The sequence below is a fragment of the Manacus candei genome, unplaced genomic scaffold (genome assembly GCF_025592945.1).
Source record: "Manacus candei isolate 608988 ecotype Guabito, Panama unplaced genomic scaffold, ASM2559294v1 h1tg000046l, whole genome shotgun sequence".
Taxonomy (NCBI): domain Eukaryota; kingdom Metazoa; phylum Chordata; class Aves; order Passeriformes; family Pipridae; genus Manacus; species Manacus candei.
In genome coordinates, this window is record NW_026138094.1 from 2,660,365 (window position 1) to 2,684,490 (window position 24,126).

Genomic DNA, 24,126 nt, shown 5'->3' on the forward strand with positions numbered 1-24,126 from the left:
TCTAACAAATAAGTATGTAGCAATACAAGAAAGACAAGTAAAATGTAAAGATAAACACCAGGAAAGCTTTGACCTTAATTCCTAACCAATTTGATTAATCCTCTGTTTTACTACCTCTTAGTCACATGCAGTGGACCACTTGGTTGGACAATGGAAAGGAAATACTCTGTGGTTACTGTTTCCTGCTGCTCCCAGTGTTATAATGACAAGGATACTGGCAGTGCCACCCATAAATATTGACAACTGTGGTATCTGAGGGAAAAAAATGCAAGCTCCTCCAAAAATGGAAGCTATATATGTTAGGAGCATGCATATTAAATGTAGAACCACAACAGAGCTCACCAAAAAGATTTTAAGGTTTTGCCAAGAATGTGGAAGTAACAGTATAAATGTTTTCAAATTCCATTAGCAGAGGAGCCCTGCAAGAGATTAAGTAAAGCCATAGAGGGTGAAAGGTAGAAGCAGCATTCAGGGTTACTAACTCCACAGCTGAAAGAATTATTTGCCTTGCTAAAGAACCAAACATGGGGGGCTGAATGTGAGGAACTGTCCATAAAATAAATTGCCAGTAGGAAACACCTCAAGAGAAATTTTAAGTTAAAGAGTAACTAATTGCTGGAGCTGCACAGTATTTCCACCAAGGGATTAAAGTGTTCAGCTTCTCAAGTGCTAGCACCAGTGGGTTGTTTTTTGCTCAACCTGATCCTCATGCCAGAACAGAACAGAGGAAATGTACCAATGGTCCACAGATCTTTCAAGAGAGTCCTCCAAAGGTGACCATGGGAACAACAAAGCTGTCAATATGACTTCTGTGCCAGGGAAATTAGATGAACAGCTGTAAAAAAATAAAATCAATAGACACACAGATATAGCTCATGCTCTGGAGAAGCATCAAATGGATTCTGTTAAGGGAGGTTGTGCCTCACAAATCTATTGACATTCTTTAAAGACTTCAAAAAGCACATTGATATTATTGTTCATTCTTGAATGTGTGATCAGTGTAACTTTAGACTGCAAAACTAAGACTCTTGGGACCCTTACCCCCAAGGCAGTCTGGACTGAACTATTTCTTCTCTTCACCTGGATTCAAGCAGAGCAGGAATTCACATGGTGTATATAACTTAACCATTTTTATAGTAATCTTCACTCCTATACAAATAGCAAAGTAGAGAATAATACACATAGCTCCCACAGTTTAAATCCCATGGGTAACAGTATATACTGTACTGAATTTTTAATAGCACATTATTCAGAGTATCACATAAATTGTTATTACTGATGTAATAAAACCTAAACCAACACAGCTGGAGAGACTGAGGCTATAAATACACCATATATTTTTTGTATTGTAATAATATGGGCCAAATTATTTTAAAGTCTGCTGATTTTAGTTGAATTAGACAAACTCTGAATGTGTATCTCTACTATAATTTATATCCCTTGTCAAATACCTCTGCCTAATTTATATTTCAATTTTCATCTAGAAACTGCTGCATGGTCCTTAAAGGATGTTCTCTGTTTCGTGGATTGATTCTGCTGCTGGGGAACTCAAAGAAAAAAAAATCCAGGTGAGGAAGATATGAAGACACTGTAATTCAGCATTCTAAGGGTTTTTGCATACACGATCTCCCTATTTCTTTAGTTCTTGTGTTTTCTGATCAGCCTTCTGTCTCTGCTGTAGTCTCTGGAGAAAAAGTGCTCAACAAGGGAAATATTTGCAGTGTGCAGTTCTAGTTTAGCTAAGCCCACCTTGGAGGAGGGGCAGGGCACATGAGGGGACCCTTTGAGAATTTGTTCTTTCTTCTCTGTTTCTGTGATCTCAGTGTCCAGATAAAACATTTCAGATCATGAATATGAGATCAAAACCACACCACATATGTGTTTTTAAGCTTTTTGCTGGTAATCTTTAAGGCCTGATTGAAAGCTTGTTGAAGTCTGCTTTTGCTGACAGCTGACTGGGAGCTGGTAAATGTTGTCACGATTTTCAAGAAGGACAAGGAGGAGGACCCCTGAAACTACAGGCCTGTCACTCTCATTTCAGTGCCTGGTAAAGTTATGGAGAAGATTATTCTGGAAAAACACATGAAAGGCAACGCAGTCACTGGTCACAGGCAGCGCGGTTTCAGGAGAGGAAAGTCCTGCTTATCAAACCTGATTTCCTTCTCTGACAAGGTAACCCACCTTAGCTGATCAAGGGAAGCCAATTGATGTAATCTTTCTGGATTTCAGTAAAGCTTTCCATACTGCCTCTCACAGGATCCTTCTGGACAAATGTCCAGCCCACAGCTGGATAAACACATCCTGGGGTGAGTGAGCAATTGGCTCGTGGGTCAAGCACAGAGGGTGACAGTGACTGGGGTCACATCAGACTGGTGACCTGTCACTAGTGGGGTTCCACAGGGCTCCATCTTGGTCCCTATGCTCTAAAACATCTTGGATGTGTGACTGGAAGAGACACTGAGGAAGTCTGCAGGTGACCCAAAACTGGGAGGAGCTGTTGAGTCCCTGGAAGGCAGGGAAGCCCTGCAGAGAGACCTCAACAAATTAGAGGGCTGGGCAGTTACCAACCACAGGGAGTTCAACAAGGGAAGGTGCTGGATTCTGCAGCACCTTGAGATGGGGCAACCCCAGTTGTACAGACAGACTGGGAATGATAAGCTGGAAAGCAGTGCTGGGAAAGGGCCCTGGGTGTCCTGGTCGATGGCTGGTTGGATATGAGTCAGCAGTGCCCTGGCAGCCAGGAGGGCCAACCGTGTCCTGGGGGCATCAGGCCCAGCATCACCAGCCAGGAGAGGGAGGGGATTGTCCTGCTCTGCTCTGCACTGGGGCAGCCTCACCTGGAATATTGGGGCAGTTTTGGGCACCACAATGTAGGAAAGATATTAAGCCATTATAGAGCGTCCAAAGGAGGGCAACGAAAATGGTGAAGGGCCTTGAGGGGAAGCCATGTGAGGAGTGGCTGAGGGAACTGAGTCTGTTCAGCCTGGAGAGGGAGAGGAGAGGCAGGCACTGTTCTCTTCTCTTTGGTGACCAGTCACAGGACCTGAGGGAATGGCCTGAAGTTGTGTGAGGGGAGGTTTAGGTTGGATATTAGAAAAAGGTACTTCACCCAGAGGGTGGTTGGGCACTGAACAGGCTCCCCAGGGCAGTGGTCACAGCACCAAGGCTGAGAGAGTTCAAGAGGTGTTTGGACAACGCTCTCAGGCACACGGTGTGACTCTGTGAATGATCCTGTGCAGGGCCAGGAGTTGGACTCGATGATCCTTGTGGGTCCCTTCCAACTCGGCACATTCTGTGATTCTGTGATTTCAGGGAGAATTAGATTGGGCTTTCTATAAAGCACAATTCTGAGACTTTGCTGTGTTCTTGTCTGCCTGGGCACACTATTAGGCCTCAGTGCATAACTGATGTCACTACACATATTATATATAGCTATATAACTGATGATAGTAAATTTTAAAATTTGTTGTACAGACATGTCTATGTATAAAATAGGCCCTGAGAATTTCTGAATTGTGCTTTTAAGGTATAGAACAATTTAGTACAGACAAATGCTTTGTTGCAGCCAATTCCCTGCTCTTTTTTTCTGCATATTCCCTTTTCTCAAATAGCTTTGCTATTAAAAACAAAAGATATCTTGGCAAATATATGTATGCAGCATGAAGAAAACCTCAAAGTATATCCAGTGGGCTTTGCAGGGATCTAAACTCTGTGTTTTCTTAACCTGAATGGGTTACATTATCAAAACCTTTCATCTTTCTACGGGGCACAGATTCCCTATAGCAATAGACACCCTGGGATTTATTAAGGTTACCTGTAGGATTGGGAAGAGCAGGAGATCTGAGCCTACCTAATGGATAAAAGAAATGCAACATGAAAGCCAATGGTAGTGACAGATTTGACTCTACTGACACATGAAAGCAAAGTTGCATGTTTGGCAAACAGGTGGAGCTAACTAGGACAGTGGATTCATGGCTCTGAAACCTGATTTCCATGGGGAAAGTGACAGTGTTTCCTGTGTCTGACTCCCCAGCCCACCTGCCTTCACCCGTCTCCCACTCTGGTGGCCCTCCAAGGATGCCACACAGCCACAATCTGTTGGACAATTATATCCTGAAAGAGCTGCTCTTCCTGGTGCTTTGTCCCCTCTCCCCCACAAGTGTTTGTTTTACCTCCACGCTCCACTCATCCCTCACCCTTTAGTAGGTGAGCTGCCAGCCTGCCTGGTTTTCATTCTTTTCATTCCCTTTCATTCAGGATTACTCACATTTGAACATTTAAATCCTCTGTCTTTCCAGAAACATAAGTTTTGCTTCTGGGATTCCTTTTATGTATTAAATATTAACAGTACAGATGATAAATTTATCTCAGGCTCCTGTATGAGAATATTAGATTGCCAGGCCCAGTTCCTTTGAAACTCCACAATCAAGACTTCTTATTAAAAAAAAAATATGTTCTGAGGTTCACAGCTGACCCTTCATAAGATGTACTTAAGAGCAGATCCAGCAGCAAACTCTTGTTACTTCTTTGTGATATCTATGTTCATTGAGGTAATGAAGCTATTAATTGAATATGTAAGTTCAGGTAATTAAATATAAGACTTATTTCTTCAGTTTAAAGGGTAATAATAAAAAATTTAAACTTGCAAACTAGATCACACTTTTAGTGATGATGAATGCGACCTGGAAAGTGCAATATTCCAATATGAATTAGTTAATTGCATCCATTCATTAGGTGATATACATTAGCAGAAGGTCAAACCATTTGAGGCTTGATGTGTTTTACAAATAATAAATTCAAACAGGTAAATTGAAATGAAATTCAAAATAGGATGGTTTTTTACATATTTTAAATCAGAATAAAATCTACAACCAAGAGCACACTCCCTATAACCTCACAATTGCCAGCACATGTTCTTCACAGCACTGTCCTGAGGTCACTCCGTGACTGCCACAGCAGTGCAGTGAGGGACAGGGACATTTCAACTGGTGCCTTAAACTATAACACGAATTTTTGAAACTGGCCCAGTTATAAAGTGAGTCAAACACTGAGTCTTTTCAAGCATTTTCTGCATTATCACTCTCATTGGATTATTTGTGGCTTGTTTAAATCCTTAAATTTGAGTCTCAGTTTTGGATTAAATTTACCGTAAATTTACCAACAGTTGGTAAATTTACCAACTGTATCAGGTGGCAATTGCTTGAATAAATTATCCTGACCTTTAGGCTTCTTCTTGTTGCAAATTTTTTAAATTTATCAACTGTTAATTTACCAGCAATTAACAGTTCTACTGGGTACAAAATGGCCAATATCACATGTAAAATCTGATCTGTTTGACTCATTTTACTAAAAGCTATCCATTTGACTCATTTTCAGTAAAAAAAAAGTTAAATCAAGTTTTGTTCATTAGCCACTTCTGGATTTTCAGTAACAAAATGGTCATTCTTGACATCAACATTTCTGTTTGGGTTTTTTTAACATTAAAATTAATGTAGAAATAAGGGAAGTAAAAGTAGATTTTATTTGGTTTCTTTAGAACTTAAAATATTAATAATAATTTAATAATTAGTCTATATATAAGATTTATAATATTAAAATTAATTTCCTGGGATATTTGAAAAAATTCTGAAATAATATTTTACAGAATCACCACAGTATTGTGGGTGTTGCTTCACAGATAATGTTGCTTGTGTGTATAACAATACCTTTTTACCTTATATGTATAAAATACCTTTGTCTGGAGCAAGGACTGATACCATCCTGCACACACACCGAGGGCCATAATTCTTAAAGAGGTTTCAAACAGTGAGCCTCTTTCAATGGTCAGGCATGGAGACATTTAGAGAATTGATTCAATTAACCTAGAGGAAAAAAGTGCTGTAATGTGTGATTTATGTTTGCAGATAAATTAAAATACAAGTATCTCCTGAAGAGCATTTGCTGCCATCATGGTCAGTAATGAAAATAGCAGGCAATTAAAATAGGACACCTGAGGCTGGAGCTTTTACTGTATGTGTCAGAAAATGAAGTTCACATTTCCTAAGTGGAAGTCTGAGCTGAAAAATAACTTAGTGGAAGTTCCTTTCCGATCCTTGTTTTATTTCCAAAAGTGATTTCTAAAGCACACAAGAAATAGGAAGAGGCATTTACTGGAACAGGAGGCAAAGGGTACAGAGGAGTAGGCTCTCTCAATCAATACTGAATTTATATGAGGAACCATAGTTATCCCTGCTAAATGGTAGTGGGACATCTGAGAGAAAAATAAACATAAAAGAACTTATCAATCGTATTGAAATAATTTTGAGGTAGACTTTGCAGTTGATCTTGAAAGGAATCATTGGAAGTGATGTGAATAGATGGAAGGAATGTGATAGAATGATGTGATTCAGTTGCTTCATGTGTGTGACAGTGCTTAGAGTCTGGAGCTCACTAAGGAGCATAAGAAATATTCATGGATTAGAAGCACCACGAATGAAGGGTTCTTGGCTGGAGTGTTGTTGGAGTTGCTGTATCCACTGCCCATTTCAGAGGTGTATCCATACGAGTTTTGGCACAGCTACTCTGCCCAAAAGAGGTATTTGAGATACAAATAGTTTCACCCACTCTGTTTTTCTGACTTCCTTTAGACAAAAGGGACACAGTAGGGTAGAGCAGAAAAATACTGGTACGCTGATTGAGAAACCCAGAAATACCTTAATTACATCTGTATTGTGTTCAACAGTGCAGCTCTGCTTTTGCACCCTCTCTGGCTACCACAGGTCCTGTTTCCACCAGATGGTGTTTGTATAAGCCAGGTCTATATCCTTGTCCATAAATAATACCAGCTGCTTGGGGTGGGTGGAGAAATTGAGACTTCTAAATGAAACAAAGGTATATCTTCAAATTACATGTTCAGATTGCTCTAAATATAAAACCAAAACTCCTCAGGAATGATTTTGTTGTTGGCTAGCCTAAATTCTAACACTGAAGCAAGAAACAGTCACTCAGTTGTTCTTCATCTTTTTTGACAGCCATTTCTTCACAAAGTGTGAAGACTTTGGCATTGCAATCTGAAACAGAACGTATTTGTTTCCTGATTTGCTGTCTAAGTAGAAGTTTAATTAAAACCCATTCATGTGAGAGAAAATAAGCCAGTCTGACTTAATTGCTAGTTGATTTAGTACTGCAAATACATCAAGAAAAAAGCCCAGAAACTACAGGACTGCAATAAGTGTTTTCTCTGCTCTATGGAGGTGTTTAGGCACCACAGAACTTGGGCTGAAGCTGGAGTATTGTTTCTGTTCTTTATCATCCTGGCAATTGTTGGACTGACTTTTTTTTCTTTAACAAATTAGTTTCCTTGTGTATTCATCAATATTACTGAATTATTGTCCTAATGTCCAAGGCAATAAGGGTAGTAATCCCTTCAACAATAAATTGTATTAGATGTTAAATATCAAACATTCACTTGCCCAGTTTGAAGCCATGATTCAATTTGCTATCATAAAGTAGCCAGTGTAGTGCTGAACCCCGGGAGCAGCTCACCATGCTGGATCCATCAGGGTGTCCACAACAGCCTCACAAGCTTCACTCCTAAATCTGCTCAGCAGAGCTACAGCTGTACTTGGTGACAGCCCACTTGTGGTCTGGGCACTAAGGCCACCTCCTTGTCTCCCCAGGTGGTGGAAGAGGAATTGCTGTCAGGAGGAGTGACAGGACACGTCTGCCATGTTCTTCTGGGGACCTCTCTGGGGGTGGCTGTAGACCAGGAGCCTGTGCCATGGTAAGTGCAGTGCCATTCTCCACCTGGGAATGCCAACAAGCTGTAGGTAACAGTCTAAACGTGGTCATCTCTGAGGGCTTTTGCAAACTGAATTGCTTTTAGAAGTAAGAGGAGTGTAGTTTGCACAACAAGTAGTTGATGAAGGTCGCTTTAGCAGCTCCAGACTAGGTGGGTTTGAACTGCATCTCCACATCTCTTCTCACCAAAACCTTCTCAATTTTATTGATTTAATAATGAAACCGTTATACAGTTTCCTCATTCCTGAAACTTGTTTAAATGTATTCCTTTTTCAAAGGAGCACATCCTCACTCTGATTTATTTTAAAATGGCTTTTAGAAGGTGTCATCCTTGTGATGAAGTGTTAGGTCTGTGTTGCCAGTGTGCCATTAAAAATTGAATTTCTGACGTTTAAATGTCTCACTCATCCCAAGTGTCACAGTTTGACAGCTCTGCATGTCACATTACAGCACAGTATTATGGATTCATTTCCTCTGTCAGGTCAAAAAAAAAAAAAAAAAGACTAAAAATGAGAGAAAGCAAAATCTGCAGTCTCCTTCATTACTGAGATGGAAATTTACAGAAATATGCCTATTAACACTGAAATAACTCTGTACCTTGTGCTGCCTGTCTGTGCAGAAGCAACCTTTGTCCCATGCTCCTGTACAAACACTAAGAGAACGCTGGGATGATCTCTTCAATTGTCTGCAAACTTCTCAAAGATGGAGCAAGGAATATAAAGGGAATCAACAAACAGATATTGTAACAAAATCAAAACATGGCCAGACCCCATTGTTTATTCTTGACTAGGTCAATGAAAAGGTCATGTGGTATATTTCTTGTTGCTTTGTTTTGCCAACTTTAGGCAGCTGTAGCTTTGGTGTCCTTTCTCTGTTTATCTATCTGCAATGTGATAACTTCAAAACATGACATCTGATCAGGTTCAAAATGTTGGGAGTGTTTGCATCAGTAAGCACAACTTTATTGATTTTGCCTAAGGTAACAAAAATGGCCTGGGCTTCCTGTTTTCTGCCTAGAAGGTTTGACCAGAGACAGTGTAGGGCTTTGACCATGAATTTCTGATGCCTGTCAGCTCAGTCAAGGTTACAAGCTCAAGCCATCTGCTATTTCATCCAGCAAGTCAGGCCACATGTGCACTGCACAGGCACTGTTTGCTGCCTCCTGGATGGGTATGAGATGGTGAGTGGTGGATCTGGCTCCATTTGGCTGCTGACTTCCCAGTAACCCGCTGTATGGCATGGTCAACCTCTTCCATGACGTGGCCTCCCACTAAGAGGGACCCCCCAAAAAGTAACAGATGGTATCAGGTGGCAGTTGCTTCAAAAAATTATTGTGCCCTTTAAGCCTCGTCCTTTTTCAAAGAACCTTCAAGAAAAGAGAGACCCGCAGCTGGGCGGCAGGGCTTGCCCTGGCCATAAGCACCTGCTCCCTCTGATCGCTTCCTTCCGGAGAGGAATTTGGAAGCAGAGGTGCTCGAGTCCCGGGCCTCTGGGCTTCCACCCATCGCTTCAGCAGCTGCAGCGCTCCCAGCTCGGGAGGGGCTGCAGGGGCAGTGCCCGCAGCACTGGGGGACAGTTGTGCTGGAAGGGGGAAAGGCAGAACTGCAGGTTACGGCCGGGGGGAGGAGGCGGTGAGGGCGGGATGGGGCGAGGAGGAGCAGGAAAGGCGCTCAGCGCTTTCCCGGGATAAGGCGGGATGCGGGGCGCGGAGCAGCCGGCAGGGGGCAGCAGGCGGCCGGGGATGGCGCCGGTCGGGGCCGGTCCCGCGGTGTGAGCCCGGAGAGCCCGCGGTGTGAGCGGGGAGAGCCCGCGGTGTGAGCCCGGAGAGCCCGCGGTGTGAGCCCGGAGAGCCCGCGGTGTGAGCGGGGAGAGCCCGCGGTGTGAGCCCGGAGAGCCCGCGGTGTGAGCCCGGAGAGCCCGCGGTGTGAGCGGGGACAGCCCGCGGTGTGAGCGGGGAGAGCCCGCGGTGTGAGCGGGGAGAGCCCGCGGTGTGAGTGGGGACAGCTCGCGGTGTCGGCGGGGAGAGCCCGCGGTGTGAGCGGGGACAGCCCGCGGTGTGAGCCCGGAGAGCCCGCGGTGTCAGTGGGGAGAGCCCGCGGTGTGAGCGGGGAGAGCCCGCGGTGTCAGTGGGGAGAGCCCGCAGTGTCAGCGCCGCGGGGGGACAGCGGGCCGGCCGGGGCAGAGCTGCGGGCACCGGGAGCTCCGCGCAGTGCGCGCCCGGTGGCGGGAGCGGAGCGGGGCAGGGCGGGCGCGCAGCCGCCAGGTGCGGAGCGGAGCGGAGCTGCGCATCGGCCGGCGGCGGTGGCCGCCCGGGAGCGGGGACCGCCACGGGCACGGTACCGCGGAGCTGCGCCCTGCCCACCCCGTGCCCTCTCCGCGTCCGGGACCTGCGAGGGGCCGCCCCCGCCCTGCCGGGTGCGCGCCCGAGCACCGCCACTGCCCCTGGCGGGTCACCGTCCCCCGGCCCCGACAGGGCTCCCCAGCGCAGGCCGGCCTCCCCCCGCCGCGCCCGGGACTCCCCGGGCCGTGCCGAGCCGGGCTGTGCTCCCCGCGCTCCCCGCGGGATGCCCCGGGCGGGGCCGGATCCCGCACCGGCCTCTCCCGGCCGCGCCGCCTCCCCGCCGGTCCCCACCCGGTTCGGGGGAGGCGAAGGGGAGCACGAGAGTTGCGGTGCCCCATGTTCCCCGCGTCCCGTTCCCCAGTGCCGCTCCTCGGGCGGGAGGCAGGACCTGCGCCCTGGAGCTCCGTCCTGCTGCGGGGGGACGGGAATGCCCGGGACGGGGCGCGGGCCCGGGGGGGCCCGGTGGAGGCTGCGCCGCGAGTGAGCGGGGCTGTGCCGCTATCGCCCTAGGTAGGATGGACCTGCCCCCCTGCCTCTGCCCCCATGTCCAATAAGAAGAGACCCGGCTTGACACCTGCCTATATACAGAGGAGGAGAGCAACATCTTCAGCGCTGGTCTTTGGAGGGGGGGGGAACAACCCAAAACACAACACAACATCAGGTCAGAGCGGGGGGCTCGGTGGTATTATAAAACCCCCCCAAGACTATGACTTCCAGTAAAATTGAGATGCCAGGGGAGGTGAAGGCAGATCCTGCAGCTCTGATGGCATCTCTGCATCTGCTGCCTTCTCCCACTCTCAACCTTGAAATCAAATACACCAAGGTAAGTTGTGTTCGTTTGTTCTGGCAGAGAAATTCATGGGTTTCCCTCCAAAGGAGGAATTTTGCTTAAAATCAGTTTCATTCTGTCCTACCCAACTTGAGTGTAGAGATAAAAAAAACTGCTAAGGCTGCCTTGAATCTGTAATAAAGGAAACAGATTTTTAGCCCTGTAATCATCTGCAAAACCACAGGATAATAGAAAAGCAAATTAGATCTGCTGGGACTGGCTTTGCCACTTCTCTTTAAATGTAGTATTTCCTACAGAGCTGCTGGGGTTTACTTTCAGTGCAAAATCAGTAGTTCTCGAATATACTTTAGTTGCTTTTGATGTACTTCAGAGGACATTACTATACATACCTGTGTATCTCAATCAGAAAATAGAAATATTTTCTTTCTTGAATTACCCTGTGTGCCCAAGGGACTCTTTTATGATTCCTGGAGGACTCTTAACACTACCAGGTTGTTACAGCACTGGAACAGGTCTCTACCAACTTCCGTGATACTTGAATACACCCTTGAACAATATTGCAAAGAGGGCATATTTTTTCCTACTAACCTTTAAGACTAATTTTCATAAAGAGAGAGTTGGGGTCGGTGTAGAAATATCTGCTGGTTTTCTGTGGTGTACTATGAGACTAAATTAGTTTTGTCAATTAAAATGGGCTTTAAGAACAGTCATTTGTTTGTAAATGCAATTTGAATTTTTAAATTCGTTGATATGTTTTTAATCTTTGCATCTTTAGTATCTTTAAAGAATTATTTCATTTCTGTTGGAGAAGTTTCAAATCTATTGTATAAACAGATTACAATGTGTCAGACTTTGTTTCTAATTACCAAGTAACTTAATAGGAAAATAAGCACATCAGCACTGGAAAAAGGTGATAACATTTTTATCTACTGGAAATACAACTTCAGGAGCTTTAAAGCTGATAGGAGACTCATTTTGGCCAATGTAGTGTAATTTTTTCCTTCATATCATCAGTTTGAAAGCTTTTCATCTTTTCTCTTTTTTTTAGCGGGTGCCAAAACTAATTTGTCCTCTAATTTGTTACAGCAATTCCATGTTCTAGAAGCATGTTTCAGAGGAAAGTCAGCTATTTTAGATTTCATTACATTTTAATGCAAACTGCAATATGCAAATTAAAAGATGCATATGGTTTCTGGCACACAATTTCTTTTAAAATAGTTTAAATAAATAAGAAATGCAGTTATTGGATGTTGTGTAGTATTACACTTCGGGAGCAATCACACTGTGCAAATAGTATTTGGCATGAATTTTGTTCATTGTTGGTTTCAGTGCAAACTGTGCTTCAGGAGTGTTCAATGGGAAATACTTGGGAGAGGTATCTCAGCCTGTTTGCATAATAAATTTACTTGCCTTTCTCTGTTCTGAAACTGGAGAATTGGTTCTAAAAATCTTTGAAAAATACAGCAGCCATCAGCAATCACAGCTTCCTATCTGTAAGAATGTGAGCTGGATGGTGACCTTTAATAAATCAGAATACACAGTGCCATCATCTCAGATGTGCAGTGTTACACATTTTATACTCATGGAACAATTAAAAGACAATTCTTTCATTTCAATATTAAGCCAAAAAGAACAGCAACATGTTTCTTCTAAGCTTGGTTTTGAGGTATCAGGTAACTGCTGGTTGCTTTTGAGAAAAATTTGGTTTAGGACAGGTATCAAATGTTTCACTTGGCACATCCTCTGTCTCTGTTTTTCTGTCTGTCTCGCTCTTTCCTCCTTTTTCTCTTTCTCTGCAGGAAATTCAAGTGATTTATAGATAATTGGAGTCTTCAGCTTTGAGTCTTGACTTGGGCAGGACTTTTATCCAGGATCCACTTTCCCACCTATTACAAAGAAAAACAATCAGAAATGAAATAATGGATTGTAACTTGATTCTTTCTTTTGAGGGAGTGGTCACTTCATGTCCTAAATGACAAACAACTTCCATAAACAACAAATAACATTAGACTAAAGCACTTTGGCATGAGAAAAAAAAAAAGAAAACAACAAACTCAAACCTTGTAAAATCAGACATCTGTAAGCATTCCTAGCAGCCTCTCTCCTCCTAGTTAGCTGGGAATTTTAAATACACAACCAGGACACAGACTTCTTGAACTCTTTATTACATCTGTCTATGAATCTTAACCATTTGGGAGTTAAATCTTTGTGAAAAATAGAAGTACTTGTGAGCATTTAAACCAAGTGAAAAAAATTTAAAATATATTTTGCCAATTGAATTCTATTTCTGGAATTCTAAAGTTGGTAAATAGACAGTTTTGTTAGGATAGAACATGTTAAAATTCCAAGATTTCTTAAATGATATTTGTTAAAGATGTGTATGTAAAGATATGTACTGGAAAAAAAAATTATTATTCATTAATCTTTAAAAAACTGCATCACCCTTGGGGTTGCTATGAAAGCTCCTTCCGAGAACACAGATAAAACAAATACTACCTGAGTGATTTTCATTTATTCGATTATTAGGCAGAATTATTGAAACTTGTGATATATTGCTCCAGTAGGTTTATTGAAGGAACCAGAAAAGTGTATATTAAGTCCTTCCAATCTGTACACCTGATGGAGCACAGAGGTACTATAGGTTGGATTGGTCAGGTAAAATATGTTCAGTGGTGAAAATACACAATGCCTTGCTTTTATGTAAGATGTGCAGCAGTAGCTATTGTGGCTTCAGTGTTGGAAGTCAGCCGATGCTGCTTTTAACAAACAGTCATTAGAAATATTTTTTTCCCCAGTTTTTTTAATACCTTGGCATGATCTGTGAAAAATAAAGTGTTGTAGATGTGCTTAATGAGAACTGGTGAGCAGGATGTGAACCAGACATGCAGGTGAGTGTCCAAGCACACAGGGTTAAGTTTTTCTGCATGGCTGGCAAGTGCTAAGACTGCTACATGCAAGATTATCTCTCTTTTCACTGTGATGGCTCTTTAACTCTTTACTTCTTAACACTGACATTTGGGGAGGGATTGCATGTGCAGAATAGGACGTCTTGTAGTGTTCCATGGAATTAGGTTGCTCTACAGCCCTGTGGCACAGCGAGCCCTCGTCAGACTCGTCAGGAGCGTGCTGGCAGTGCTGTGCTCCATATGTAAGGGGGCATGTAGGTAGGAAGGGGATCCAACCCTCCCCCTGGCAACAAGTCACGCTTCTACAAAAGTCGACTTTATGCCAGAAACTCTCCCAGAATGGGCTGCTCCAGAAATATCAGATGTGTGAGATAAGCTGTGGCATGACGTCCGGTAAGGACACGTTACTGGCATGTTTTGTGCAGGAAGCCCAGCCCTGAGAACCTGACAGCTTCTGAGGGTGATCACAGGGTTTGCAGCGTAGTATCATGTTGATACTCCTTTTTTTTTTGCTTTTACAAAACTCCATTTTCCCTCCTGAGATGCCTCCCAGATATCTGACAGTGGTTATGGAATCAGCCCAGTGGATTGAGCCCTTTGCAGCATTTCCCTCTGGCTGTATCCATCTGAGGGGCTAAAGGTGTTTCTACAGGATGTAGCCATCCTTCCTTTGTTATGGCATAACCACACTGCTTTACAAAGTATTTTCACTGTGGTTTTAGTCAGACATGTTGACTTTTTAAAAGACAGCTTGATATAAAACGAGGACCCCAGGGCTTTGTCCTGTCCCAGCTCTGTCACTGCATCAGGTAACTGAGTGAACAAATGTTCTCAGTTTGCATCATATTGGGGACACTAATCCAGATGGGTGTTTTAAGTTTCTTACTTGCCAGCTGATTTAAGTCTGAGAAAGAGATGAACAACTTTAGCATAAGGAAAAGCTGAAGAATTGTGGGTTTGAGAGCTTTTTATAAAGAGGTGCTCTAAAGGGATGAAGTTACAGTGCAGTAGCAGTGAAGAGGTACATGAAACATTTCTGCATGAACAGCCTATGAATTAGCTGACAATCATATTTTCTTTGTCCAGTGTTAAAGGGTTTACCTCTACCCTTACACCATAGGCTAAAATCCATCCAGTTTCCACACACACACCAGAAAAACTACCCAGCACTGCAAAAGAAAGCTGCATACAGGAGTTTGTATGAAGTGTAGGCAAACTGCTTCTGGGTAGACAAAAGCTAACAAATACATTTCAAATTCTCGTATGATAAGCGTCTGGGTTTGAAGCATTTTATTATTAAGGTTCAGTACTTTCATCACCATTATGCTTTCTTGGCATTACCCTTTTTATCAAAATTTCCAGCATGTGTTTTCCAGATAAACTTCTAAACTGACATTAAGATAGGAGGCAGCAAATCTATTTTATTTAGAATAATATGCAGAATCTTTGTCATTTTTTGAACTGCAGAAAAGCTTTGGCAAAACTCAGGTAAGTGATGCATACATGCACTTCCCCACCTGTCTTTCCCCAAACGAGCTCCTTTAATGCCTTTTGAAGTCAGATTCTGGGAGTGATGCTTGAGAAAACCAGCTCACCTTTTGGGTCAGGTGGGTGAGCACAGTCCTGTTACAAAAGACTGGGTACAGAAAATTAGAGATGCTTGCTTGAAGAGTAGACAAATAGAACAGCTACTTTCCCCTTTGTGGAACACTTCAGCTTGTGATGCTGCCATTAGATATGTCCCTGTGTATTATCATATATGATGTTTTAGTGTATAAACCGTATTTAGATTTACTGTTGTTTAAATATACAGTTTGAATTCTCTTCTAGTGTATTCATACTTTGGGTTTAGTACTACAGTCCATCAATTCATACTGCAATTGCAAGCTGTTTATGCACTTCTTTCCAATTAGCAGTCTGAATATAGGATTTCTTTACTCCCAAAGTTTTAAACTCTTCTACATAAACCCAATTTACCCAAGTATTTCATGAGGGACAAGAAACAACTGTAGCCCTACATGTATCCAGTCCCTGCCTTTCCTTACTCCAGTACAGCCATGTAATTCAAGAGCATTAAAAACACAGAAACCACCAGGCTGAAACTGGTCACAACTGGAGAACTCCTGCAGAATGATGCATTAGAGTGGGTAACTATGGTAGCAGTGACCTCTTACTGTGCTGAATCTTTAGGGAAAGGCTGGATCTTTAGGGAAAATGCAAACTGGTTTAATGCATCAAACGTTGCAATAATATATTTCTGTCTCTGTCCAGTCTGTAAGGTCAGATGATACACCAAAGGACAAGTGCTATGCAATTAGTGCTTTTGTCCTCTTTGCAAAAAATGTTTAAAATTTCAAGTATTCAAATACAAAAGATCCATATATTTATTTGCACAACAAAACCAGAAGGTCAATAATAATTAGAGCACTTGCCCAAGTTGAAAAGCAGACAAATTCGTACCCCTGCTGTGAAGCAAACAGAGCAGAAACTTGAATATGGATTCCTAATTTCTGATGGTGGACAGGCCCAAATTTTGCCACCTTTGGCTATCCTTGGAAAAAGTCTCACATTCTTTCCTGTTGAATAATTCACTCTTAAGTTTGTATGAGGTCTCAGAGACATCAACTTGATATCCCAGTGGGCAGGACACTCATGAAGGAAAAGCAGGATTCATGTCTTTTCTCCAAGAATACTCACAATGTTAGACAGAGCAAGGATTTGATCCAAAATCTGTGGCTGTCTAGGCATTGGCTGTATGGAGGATTGCGTTGGGACACACACGTCCTCTCACACTCTCTTCTGAGAGTTCATTCTGACTGAAAAATAATATCCCTCTTTAATTTTTCATTACATTTTGTCCTTCAGAAACATTTCCCACAGAAGTTCACCAATTCTGATGCATTCCCACATTAAATTTCTGTCTTGTCTAGCCACATTTTATGATAAATCCCACAGTCCAGCAATTTTTGATGCAGCTTGTCCATCACCCTGTCCACGCAAAATTGTTCCCGACAGATCCTAATGGGCTCTGCCTGTTTGAAGTTATTTGCTGCCATAAACTGCCTTGTTCCTGGGAGCACCACACCGTGGAACCACTGAATCCAGTTGTCATCCCTTCTTTACACTGCCTGTTGTCCGACATTTCAAGTCACTGGGAACAGATCTGCATCCAGAAGTCTGGACCCTTCCTTTCAAGAGCCTTGTCTTTGCATTTACTACCTTTGGCAAATTTCATCTCCCTTGAATTGCCCAAATGTCGTTTTACTTCAGCCCTAGTAATATTTTCTGCAGTACACTGATTAGCTTGAACATTTTTATCTACAAATTCTATACCTTACTATTAATGATCTGCAAAAGCAGGTGAACCAAGATATCGATTGCTAGTCACAGTAATGAAGGGGCACCTTGCTATTAACCTCTTTCCAGGGAGAATTATCCGTTTATTTCCACTCTTTTTATCTTATCTCTTAACCACTTTTTAATCCATGGCAGGACTTTATCTTTCACCATATGGTTACTAACTTTCCTTAATAGCCTCTTGCTAAGGACTTTATCATCAAAAGCCTTTTTAAAGTCTAAATAAATTATATCCACTGATTCATCTCGGCTCCTAATTTGACTAACTATCTTCCAAGAAATCTCACACATTTACAGAGATAAATGACAAAAGATGAGTTCAGTGGTCCATATCATAAATTCTTAGCCAGGTCCTGCATAAAGTCACAATTTTTCTTTTACAGTTTTGCAGCTATTTTTCCTAAGGCTGAACTGTAACTTTTATTTATTTTTTTTTTAAATAGTTTCATTCTCCCCAGTTCTAAAAAAACCACAGCTTTTTATCTGTTTGTCCGGGGGTTTTTAAGAGTAGAACTCCTTCTCTGAAACAAGTAACCAATATATCAACTTTAGTTCAGCTGAAAGAAATGACAGACAAAAAATGCACTTAAAGAGAGACAAGGTTATAAGGAAGCTATGTAAATATAATATAAGCACAGATGTGTACAGATTTAAAAAATCTTCAGAAAGTTGCAGTTCTATGCAGTCCTCTAGTGAGGAATCCTCAGACAAGCGCTGGCATCCCTACTCAAGCACAGTAAGTGTGTGAATAGCTGTGTGAAGATTTACTACTAAATATTACACAGAGAGAGATGAAGTCTAAAAAATGATTGCCATCCAAGGGCCCAATCATTCATTATTGTGCTTTCTCAAATGAATTCCTATTCAGGCTGCATATACCTGTTTTTTCTCTGAAACACAATTTCCCTATTCAAGAATTTGTCCAAACACATATTTCTATTGATCAACATGTTCTGTTAATAGAAATCTGCTTTTCTGACAAGAATGCAGCACATCAATTTTAAGTTACACAGTTAACTAAGCTTTTGGAGCACTTCATTACTGAAACTGTGATATGTGAAGCCACGTCAAAGTGTTGTTGCAACAGCAAGGCTGAAATAGTCTCCCAAATGACAAAAGAAAAAAAAGGACCTAATTCTTGATTACTTGATGTCAGTGCCTTTTACAGAGAGTCTAGTGAACCATATTTTTACCTATGACTTGAAACATAATACATTCCATTTTTGTTGGACTGAGGTGGGAAAATACTTCAGAGAACGATCCACATCAAAATCTGTGACCCAAATAAAAACGTTTAAGGTCAGCTCAATCTCAGTTGAACCTCAGCTGGAGGTTAAAACACAAGGACCTCACTGACCACCAGAGTATATAGACCTTAATCTGTGAGGGATTCGTAGGTAATGAAGACTTTGAATTGAACTCAAAGTCTAAAGGAATGCTGGTGGGACAGCTGTGGAGAGGCTTACAGCAGGTGCTCTGGTTACAGAAAGGGTAGAGTTGCTAATTTCCATGTGGATTTCTAGTATGCCCTAATTTAAAATAAGTGAGCTACAAGGAAATCCATTTGGAAAGTCACAAAGATGTAGGAAGTGTTGTATGGAAGAACAGGCTGCAGCCTCTTTGGTGAACTTGGATGGGAAGAGGATGCCAGGTGGCACTGTCCTCTTGCCATGCTCTGGTCGTGTGGCAGTGGTTATACAAAATTCGTTGGTTTTTACTCAGAAACTATTAGAAAGTGCCTTTCCATACAGAAATTCCAAACACGTGTATGTACACAGGTAAGGGCTTTGCTTTAAAGTGAGACTGATTTCTTTCCAAAAAAGAGCTATTTCTTATTTTGGGCAAATACAGGTATTTTTAGACTGTCTTATAAAGGCTGATCTTATCCTTTTGTGAGTAGGTCAACATGCCTTAAATTTGGGCCCAAGTGACTAAAGCTGGTCAAAACCTCAGGGGTACATTTCATCTGAAATAGATCTCTCCAACTGGAAGGTTCTTCCAGGTTTGTCCTGTGGCATTGTTTTCTCATGCTTCAGTGGGAAAAACACCACTTAATACATCATCATCATCATCATTTTCATCTACCCCACCGCTACCCTGGTATACTCCTACTGGCTTTTGTGCAATTCCTGATGCCTTAGATTTTGAAAAGTGGAAGAACTGAGATGCATTAGCATTTGGGATTCCTTTTTATTTCAGAAACTTTATTTCAATTCTTTGCAGCACAATTGCAGCTTGTCCTGGACTTTAAACAATTTGATATACTGTTACTGTTAGATTTTAGTACAGATGATTCTGTAGAGCAAGTATTTTACCTGTCATCTTCTAGTGTTCCAACTAGTGGCTCTGCTTTTCTAAATTTTGGTGAGAAATAAAATCTACTTTCATATAGCCAAATTAAGATCCCCCCCCCCCCCAAAATGAGCAGCCACTTCTGGAAACACCTTCAGCCTCCCTTTAACACCTTTCATAGCCTGATTGTTTTCAGAATCCACTGACTCTCCCACAGCCTGCATCTGCTTATTTATTTAACTTTGGCTCCTCCTGACTGTTTTATTTGTGTTACTTTTTCGGTAATTTTATTCAGAATATTTGGTAGCAATTTTTTGGGGGGGTGTGTGTGTTTTGCAGTCATTTAAAGTTAGCACTTTGGTTCTTTTTTTTTGGCCTACTTTTCCTCTCATATCATCCTTCTTAGCCACCCCATTTATTTTCTTGCTTTTGCTTCCCGTTTTTAGCCTTGGGAATGCAAATCTTCTTTGACTCTTTCACATTCTTAAGCCTCCATGCTGACTCTACGGATTTTAATTTCCTAGCTTCAAGCAGGGAGTTTCTAAGTTACTTCCTCTTTAAAAAAAATCCGCTTCTTGAAGTTTAGTATCCCAGAGAGTAGGGCTTCTTCATGTGTTTCTCTCCTGCAATGAAGCTGGAATTATTTACGTGACGACCATTTCTCAGGGGTTCAGACACAATTTTTAGTCCTTGACAGGTATATGCCAAATGCTGTTTACATTAGGATACAGAGAACTCTGTTCTCTACACACTATTTCAGTGCAGCTTTCGCTGAACTAAAATGTGGTTATTTTGGCACCAGTCTTACTGCCCTCATATCCTTTTTCCTCTTCAGTGCCACTTCAATGTCACTTCAGATGCTCTTATCCAGAAGTCACCACTTCACTCCTGCTATTATCCTTCATGATCTGCATTGCTTCCCTATCTGGGGCTCTCTATTATGTGTTATGTCTCTCCTTCAGGCAGTACCCACGCAATGCGCTGCACAGGGAGCTGCTCCCCCCTCTCTGCAGCCTCACTTGTCCTCCCTACATAGCTTAAACATACCAAGTGTGCTATGCCTCTGATAATTCTCATCCCTTTATGCTCAAAAAAAAAATGCTTATTTTTCCCCTCTCTGTGATCCAGTCCAGATCACACATTTTCACACTCAAGTTTCTTGTGCTGGTTTATTGGCACTTGTGCTTTTATTTCCTAACTATAACATGACCTAGATGAAAATTGTGATCTAGTTAGTCGAGAAACCCTGTAAAGTCTTTTCAGCTAAACCACAAAAGTGCTTCCCAAGGCGCTGCACCTCACTTTTATTTACCACTCTGCTAGTGTAAAAAGTCCTTAAAATAGAAATTAATTTTAAACTAGGTTTAATACCTCTTTATACTGTCAAATTGATTTGAGAAGTCATTTATGTAACTGACAGGTGGATACATAGATTTATTTTTTTTTTAAGGAACCAATTCATTTTGTTGTCTGAAACATATTTGGAGTCTATTTTAAATGTTCTTTGCACCCAGACATAAAAGCACTGTCCTGATTCCACGGGATATTTTCAAAGCTCACCAGTATACCTTAACATATGCATTTCACATTTGCTTATGTGGTTTTTTTTTTCAGCTGTAACAGAAGTAGTTTAAATTTATTCTTGAGTTGTTAGAAACATGCAAGAAATTACCACCTGCCTTTCCAAATCAAGAGGTTTATTTTATTTTCTCAATTTCTTCAGTTGTGAGGTATGGTTGGAGCAGTCCTGTACCAGAATGACCTGCATGGATCTTGAGAAACAAGCACACATGTTTGTCAGGACATCTGGCTAAGCCTTCATCCCCTTTTCCATCAGTGCTTGACATTTTGTTGGTCTTCCTCTTTTTGTCCTTATCACACTTTACCACAGCTACTTGACGGCCCCTTCTCTTTTGTGATGTTTATGGGATGCTGTTTTCCTGAGAGGTGAGAATCAAGCTCTGCCTTTTCACTAGTCCATTTGAAATTGTGATATAAGACTAACAACAAACGTACTAGCTGTGCTGATGGTGACCTAGGAGTCTTGGTGGTCCAACCCTTTGATAGTGACTTTAAAATCCATTTGTTACATTACTAAAGACATTTTTAGCTGGCCTCACTCAACTGCAAGTGTTAATATTCTGCTCCATCAAATCTTTCAGAAAGCATTAATTGATTCAGCCTCACTGTAAAACTGGTGACAAGGCTCCTTCACAGATGGGGGAGTTTAAATTTGTGGGAGTGTAACCATGACTAACTCAGACAGTAGGTCAGTGTCAGAGGCAGGATCTCTTGCTAAACCAGCCAGACTACAAGAAGATCAAACATCTATTTTTGTACATAGTATTCTGGGAAATGGCAATACAGATGGATTTCAGAGCCGCTGTTTACATGTGGATGCATGTCTGCACTTCTATATGGCATTAATTGCACACTTCTCTGTGTGCTCACCTATACACACACACACAATATAGATGAAAAGACCACTTTCTTTATGCTCTTTCTCTTTCTGTGTCACTTTATGAGGAGTTGTCTCTGTTATTCCCTTGAGCATTGTCAGGGAGGCAGTGCCCTCCCTGCTGCAAGATCTGCATAATGAGTTCAGATGAGGCTGGGGCCTGCAATGTTTTTCCCCTCTGTACCTCTCTGTTAGGAGGACCATTCCATCAGTGCCGTGCAGTGACAGTACTGGAATTGGTGCTGGTGTTGTTTCTATTCGCTTCTCTAAGGTTTTGTTTCAGTAAGGCACTCCAACATGGAGGGAGAGGGAAGGCCCTGCTATTTAGATGACAACCAGGAGCCCGGTTCAGAACATGCCCACCGACGGGTGCAGCACAGCTCTCCCTCCCTCCAGCCAAGACAACTGTTTTTAATGTTGGGATTCTGCATGAAACACAAATGTGTTCACGCTCTTGCTCTCTGTCTCAGTTCATTTCTTTCCTTGAGGGAGCAACAGGACAAATCCTTTGACGACTTATTTCCTGGTTAGAAGCCTTTACCTGCTTTCCTGGAATGGTTCCCTGTGACTGGGAACCTTTGTAGTCAGCTCTTCCAGCTGTTTGCCTAAATGGTCTTTAGGGAGACTAAAAGCAGTGAACCTGGAACAGCAACATTTAACTGCAGCTAAGTCCCAGGGGAATTTAGTTATTACTTAACTGGATTGAATTTGCAACATAACCTTATACCAGATAACTGCCAAAGGTTGCATGACATTAACCTTCACAAGCAGCTCGTCCCTGGTGTGCTCCTTGCAGAAGGGTGGGCATGGGGTGACAAGTTTGCTGTAATTAATGCTGGGTTCCATGCCTTTACATACCAATAGTATTTGCAATGCCTGGGTGAAAAATTTCTCAGATTAAATTCTTGATGGTGATTTTAGCCATTTAGTGATCACGTGTCATTGTGTTCACTACACCGAGCATAAATCCTGTCTTGTAAACAGCAGGGAGACTAATGAGGTTTGCCCACATTCTGGTATCACTACAAGGGGTTCCAGCAGAGAAAAATGGAGTTTGGTTAGAAAGTGGAAAAGAAACATGAATTTTAAAGGAAGGGGGGGAGGAGGAATCTCAGGACTGCATATATGAATATTTGGTTTTTTTAAGGAAACCTTTTCATTGACAAGACTTTCAGTGCACTGTGCTCATTTAAGGAAATCTCTGTATAGTTAGATTTTGGGTTTGCCTTAGTCTGTGCTTTTACTGCTGCATGTTTGGCAAAAGTTGAGGGTCATGTTTTTAATTTACATACTCAGAGTTATTAGTCTGTTTCTATTTAAAGGTAAATAGAAGAGCTCATTTTTCATGCAGGCCTACATCTCTATACAGAATAGCTCAGCAGTCATATATAAAAATGTTAAACTCTCTTAAACATTGGCATTATTTTGCTATACCCTCAAGTGTTTTATTTGCTTGAGACTGTAATCAGCTCTTGCAAGAACCCTTCACATCCAATTTTAGTCTTAGCACCACAGTGTACTTTGGGGTGTAAATTTGTCAGGTGTCCAAGCACAGTAGGATACTTTGACAGTTTAAGCCCAGTTCTCCCCAATCAGCCTTATGAATAATAAAAAGCAGAATGACCTATTCCAGTTTTGTATATATAAAGGCAATGACTTCTCAACAGAAAGAACTGGAGGAGAAATCAGAACTGAACTCTGAGGAAAGGGAATGTAGCTAAAGTTTTCTTCTCCCCTGAAGAACATTCTAAAGTAAATAAATCAGTATTTCCCAAGACTTTCTATTAAAAAGAATTTCCAGCCTGAGAGATTTCATTGCAGCATTGAACGAGAGGTGTTGGGTTCCTTTGCATCATGTTGAAGAGCAAAAAGGGTTTATAAATCAGACTTCTGGGAATTGTTATCTCACAGCTTCTTCTAACAAACACAACAATTTGTTTTAAAGGCTTTCACCAAAGATGTCATAAGTGGTAATCCCTATGTTGTAAGTGGGTACTTAATGTGATTTAACTTAATGCTGATGATGCAAAGCTATTCTCCCCCAAAGCCCATTAAGAACATCCAATTTTCTGGTAGACTAACACTCCTGCTTACTGTGGTAGAGATAAGTGACTGTTTAACCAGGACAATAAGGAATAGTTTCAAACCAAGGCTGCAAAACTTAGTGGCCACAAAACTGTTCTTTGTGAAAGTTCAGACTTTG

The 24,126-nt window shown here is 41.9% G+C and overlaps 1 protein-coding gene and 1 long non-coding RNA gene across 4 annotated transcripts in view; one reads left to right on the forward strand and one right to left on the reverse strand.

Moving 5' to 3' along the window:
- Positions 1-2,407: 2,407 nt before the first annotated feature.
- ALDH1A2 (aldehyde dehydrogenase 1 family member A2) overlaps positions 2,408-24,126 on the forward strand; it is a 61,409-nt gene continuing 39,690 nt past the window's right edge. The window contains exons 1-2 of one of the 3 annotated variants that reach the window (XM_051796341.1): positions 2,408-2,473; positions 7,659-7,762. In XM_051796341.1, the coding sequence (XP_051652301.1) occupies positions 7,760-7,762 (3 nt within the window). In that variant the 5' untranslated portion in view covers positions 2,408-2,473; positions 7,659-7,759. Of the gene's footprint in view, positions 2,474-7,658; positions 7,763-8,940; positions 8,960-10,465; positions 10,944-24,126 lie in introns of those variants that run through there. The other 2 variants (XM_051796342.1, XM_051796340.1) reach the window with 2 other exon arrangements.
- LOC127475041 (uncharacterized) overlaps positions 12,428-24,126 on the reverse strand; it is a 124,650-nt gene continuing 112,951 nt past the window's right edge. The window contains exon 7 of the long non-coding RNA XR_007906070.1: positions 12,428-12,796. This is a non-coding gene — a long non-coding RNA (uncharacterized LOC127475041). The remainder of the gene's footprint in view (positions 12,797-24,126) is intronic.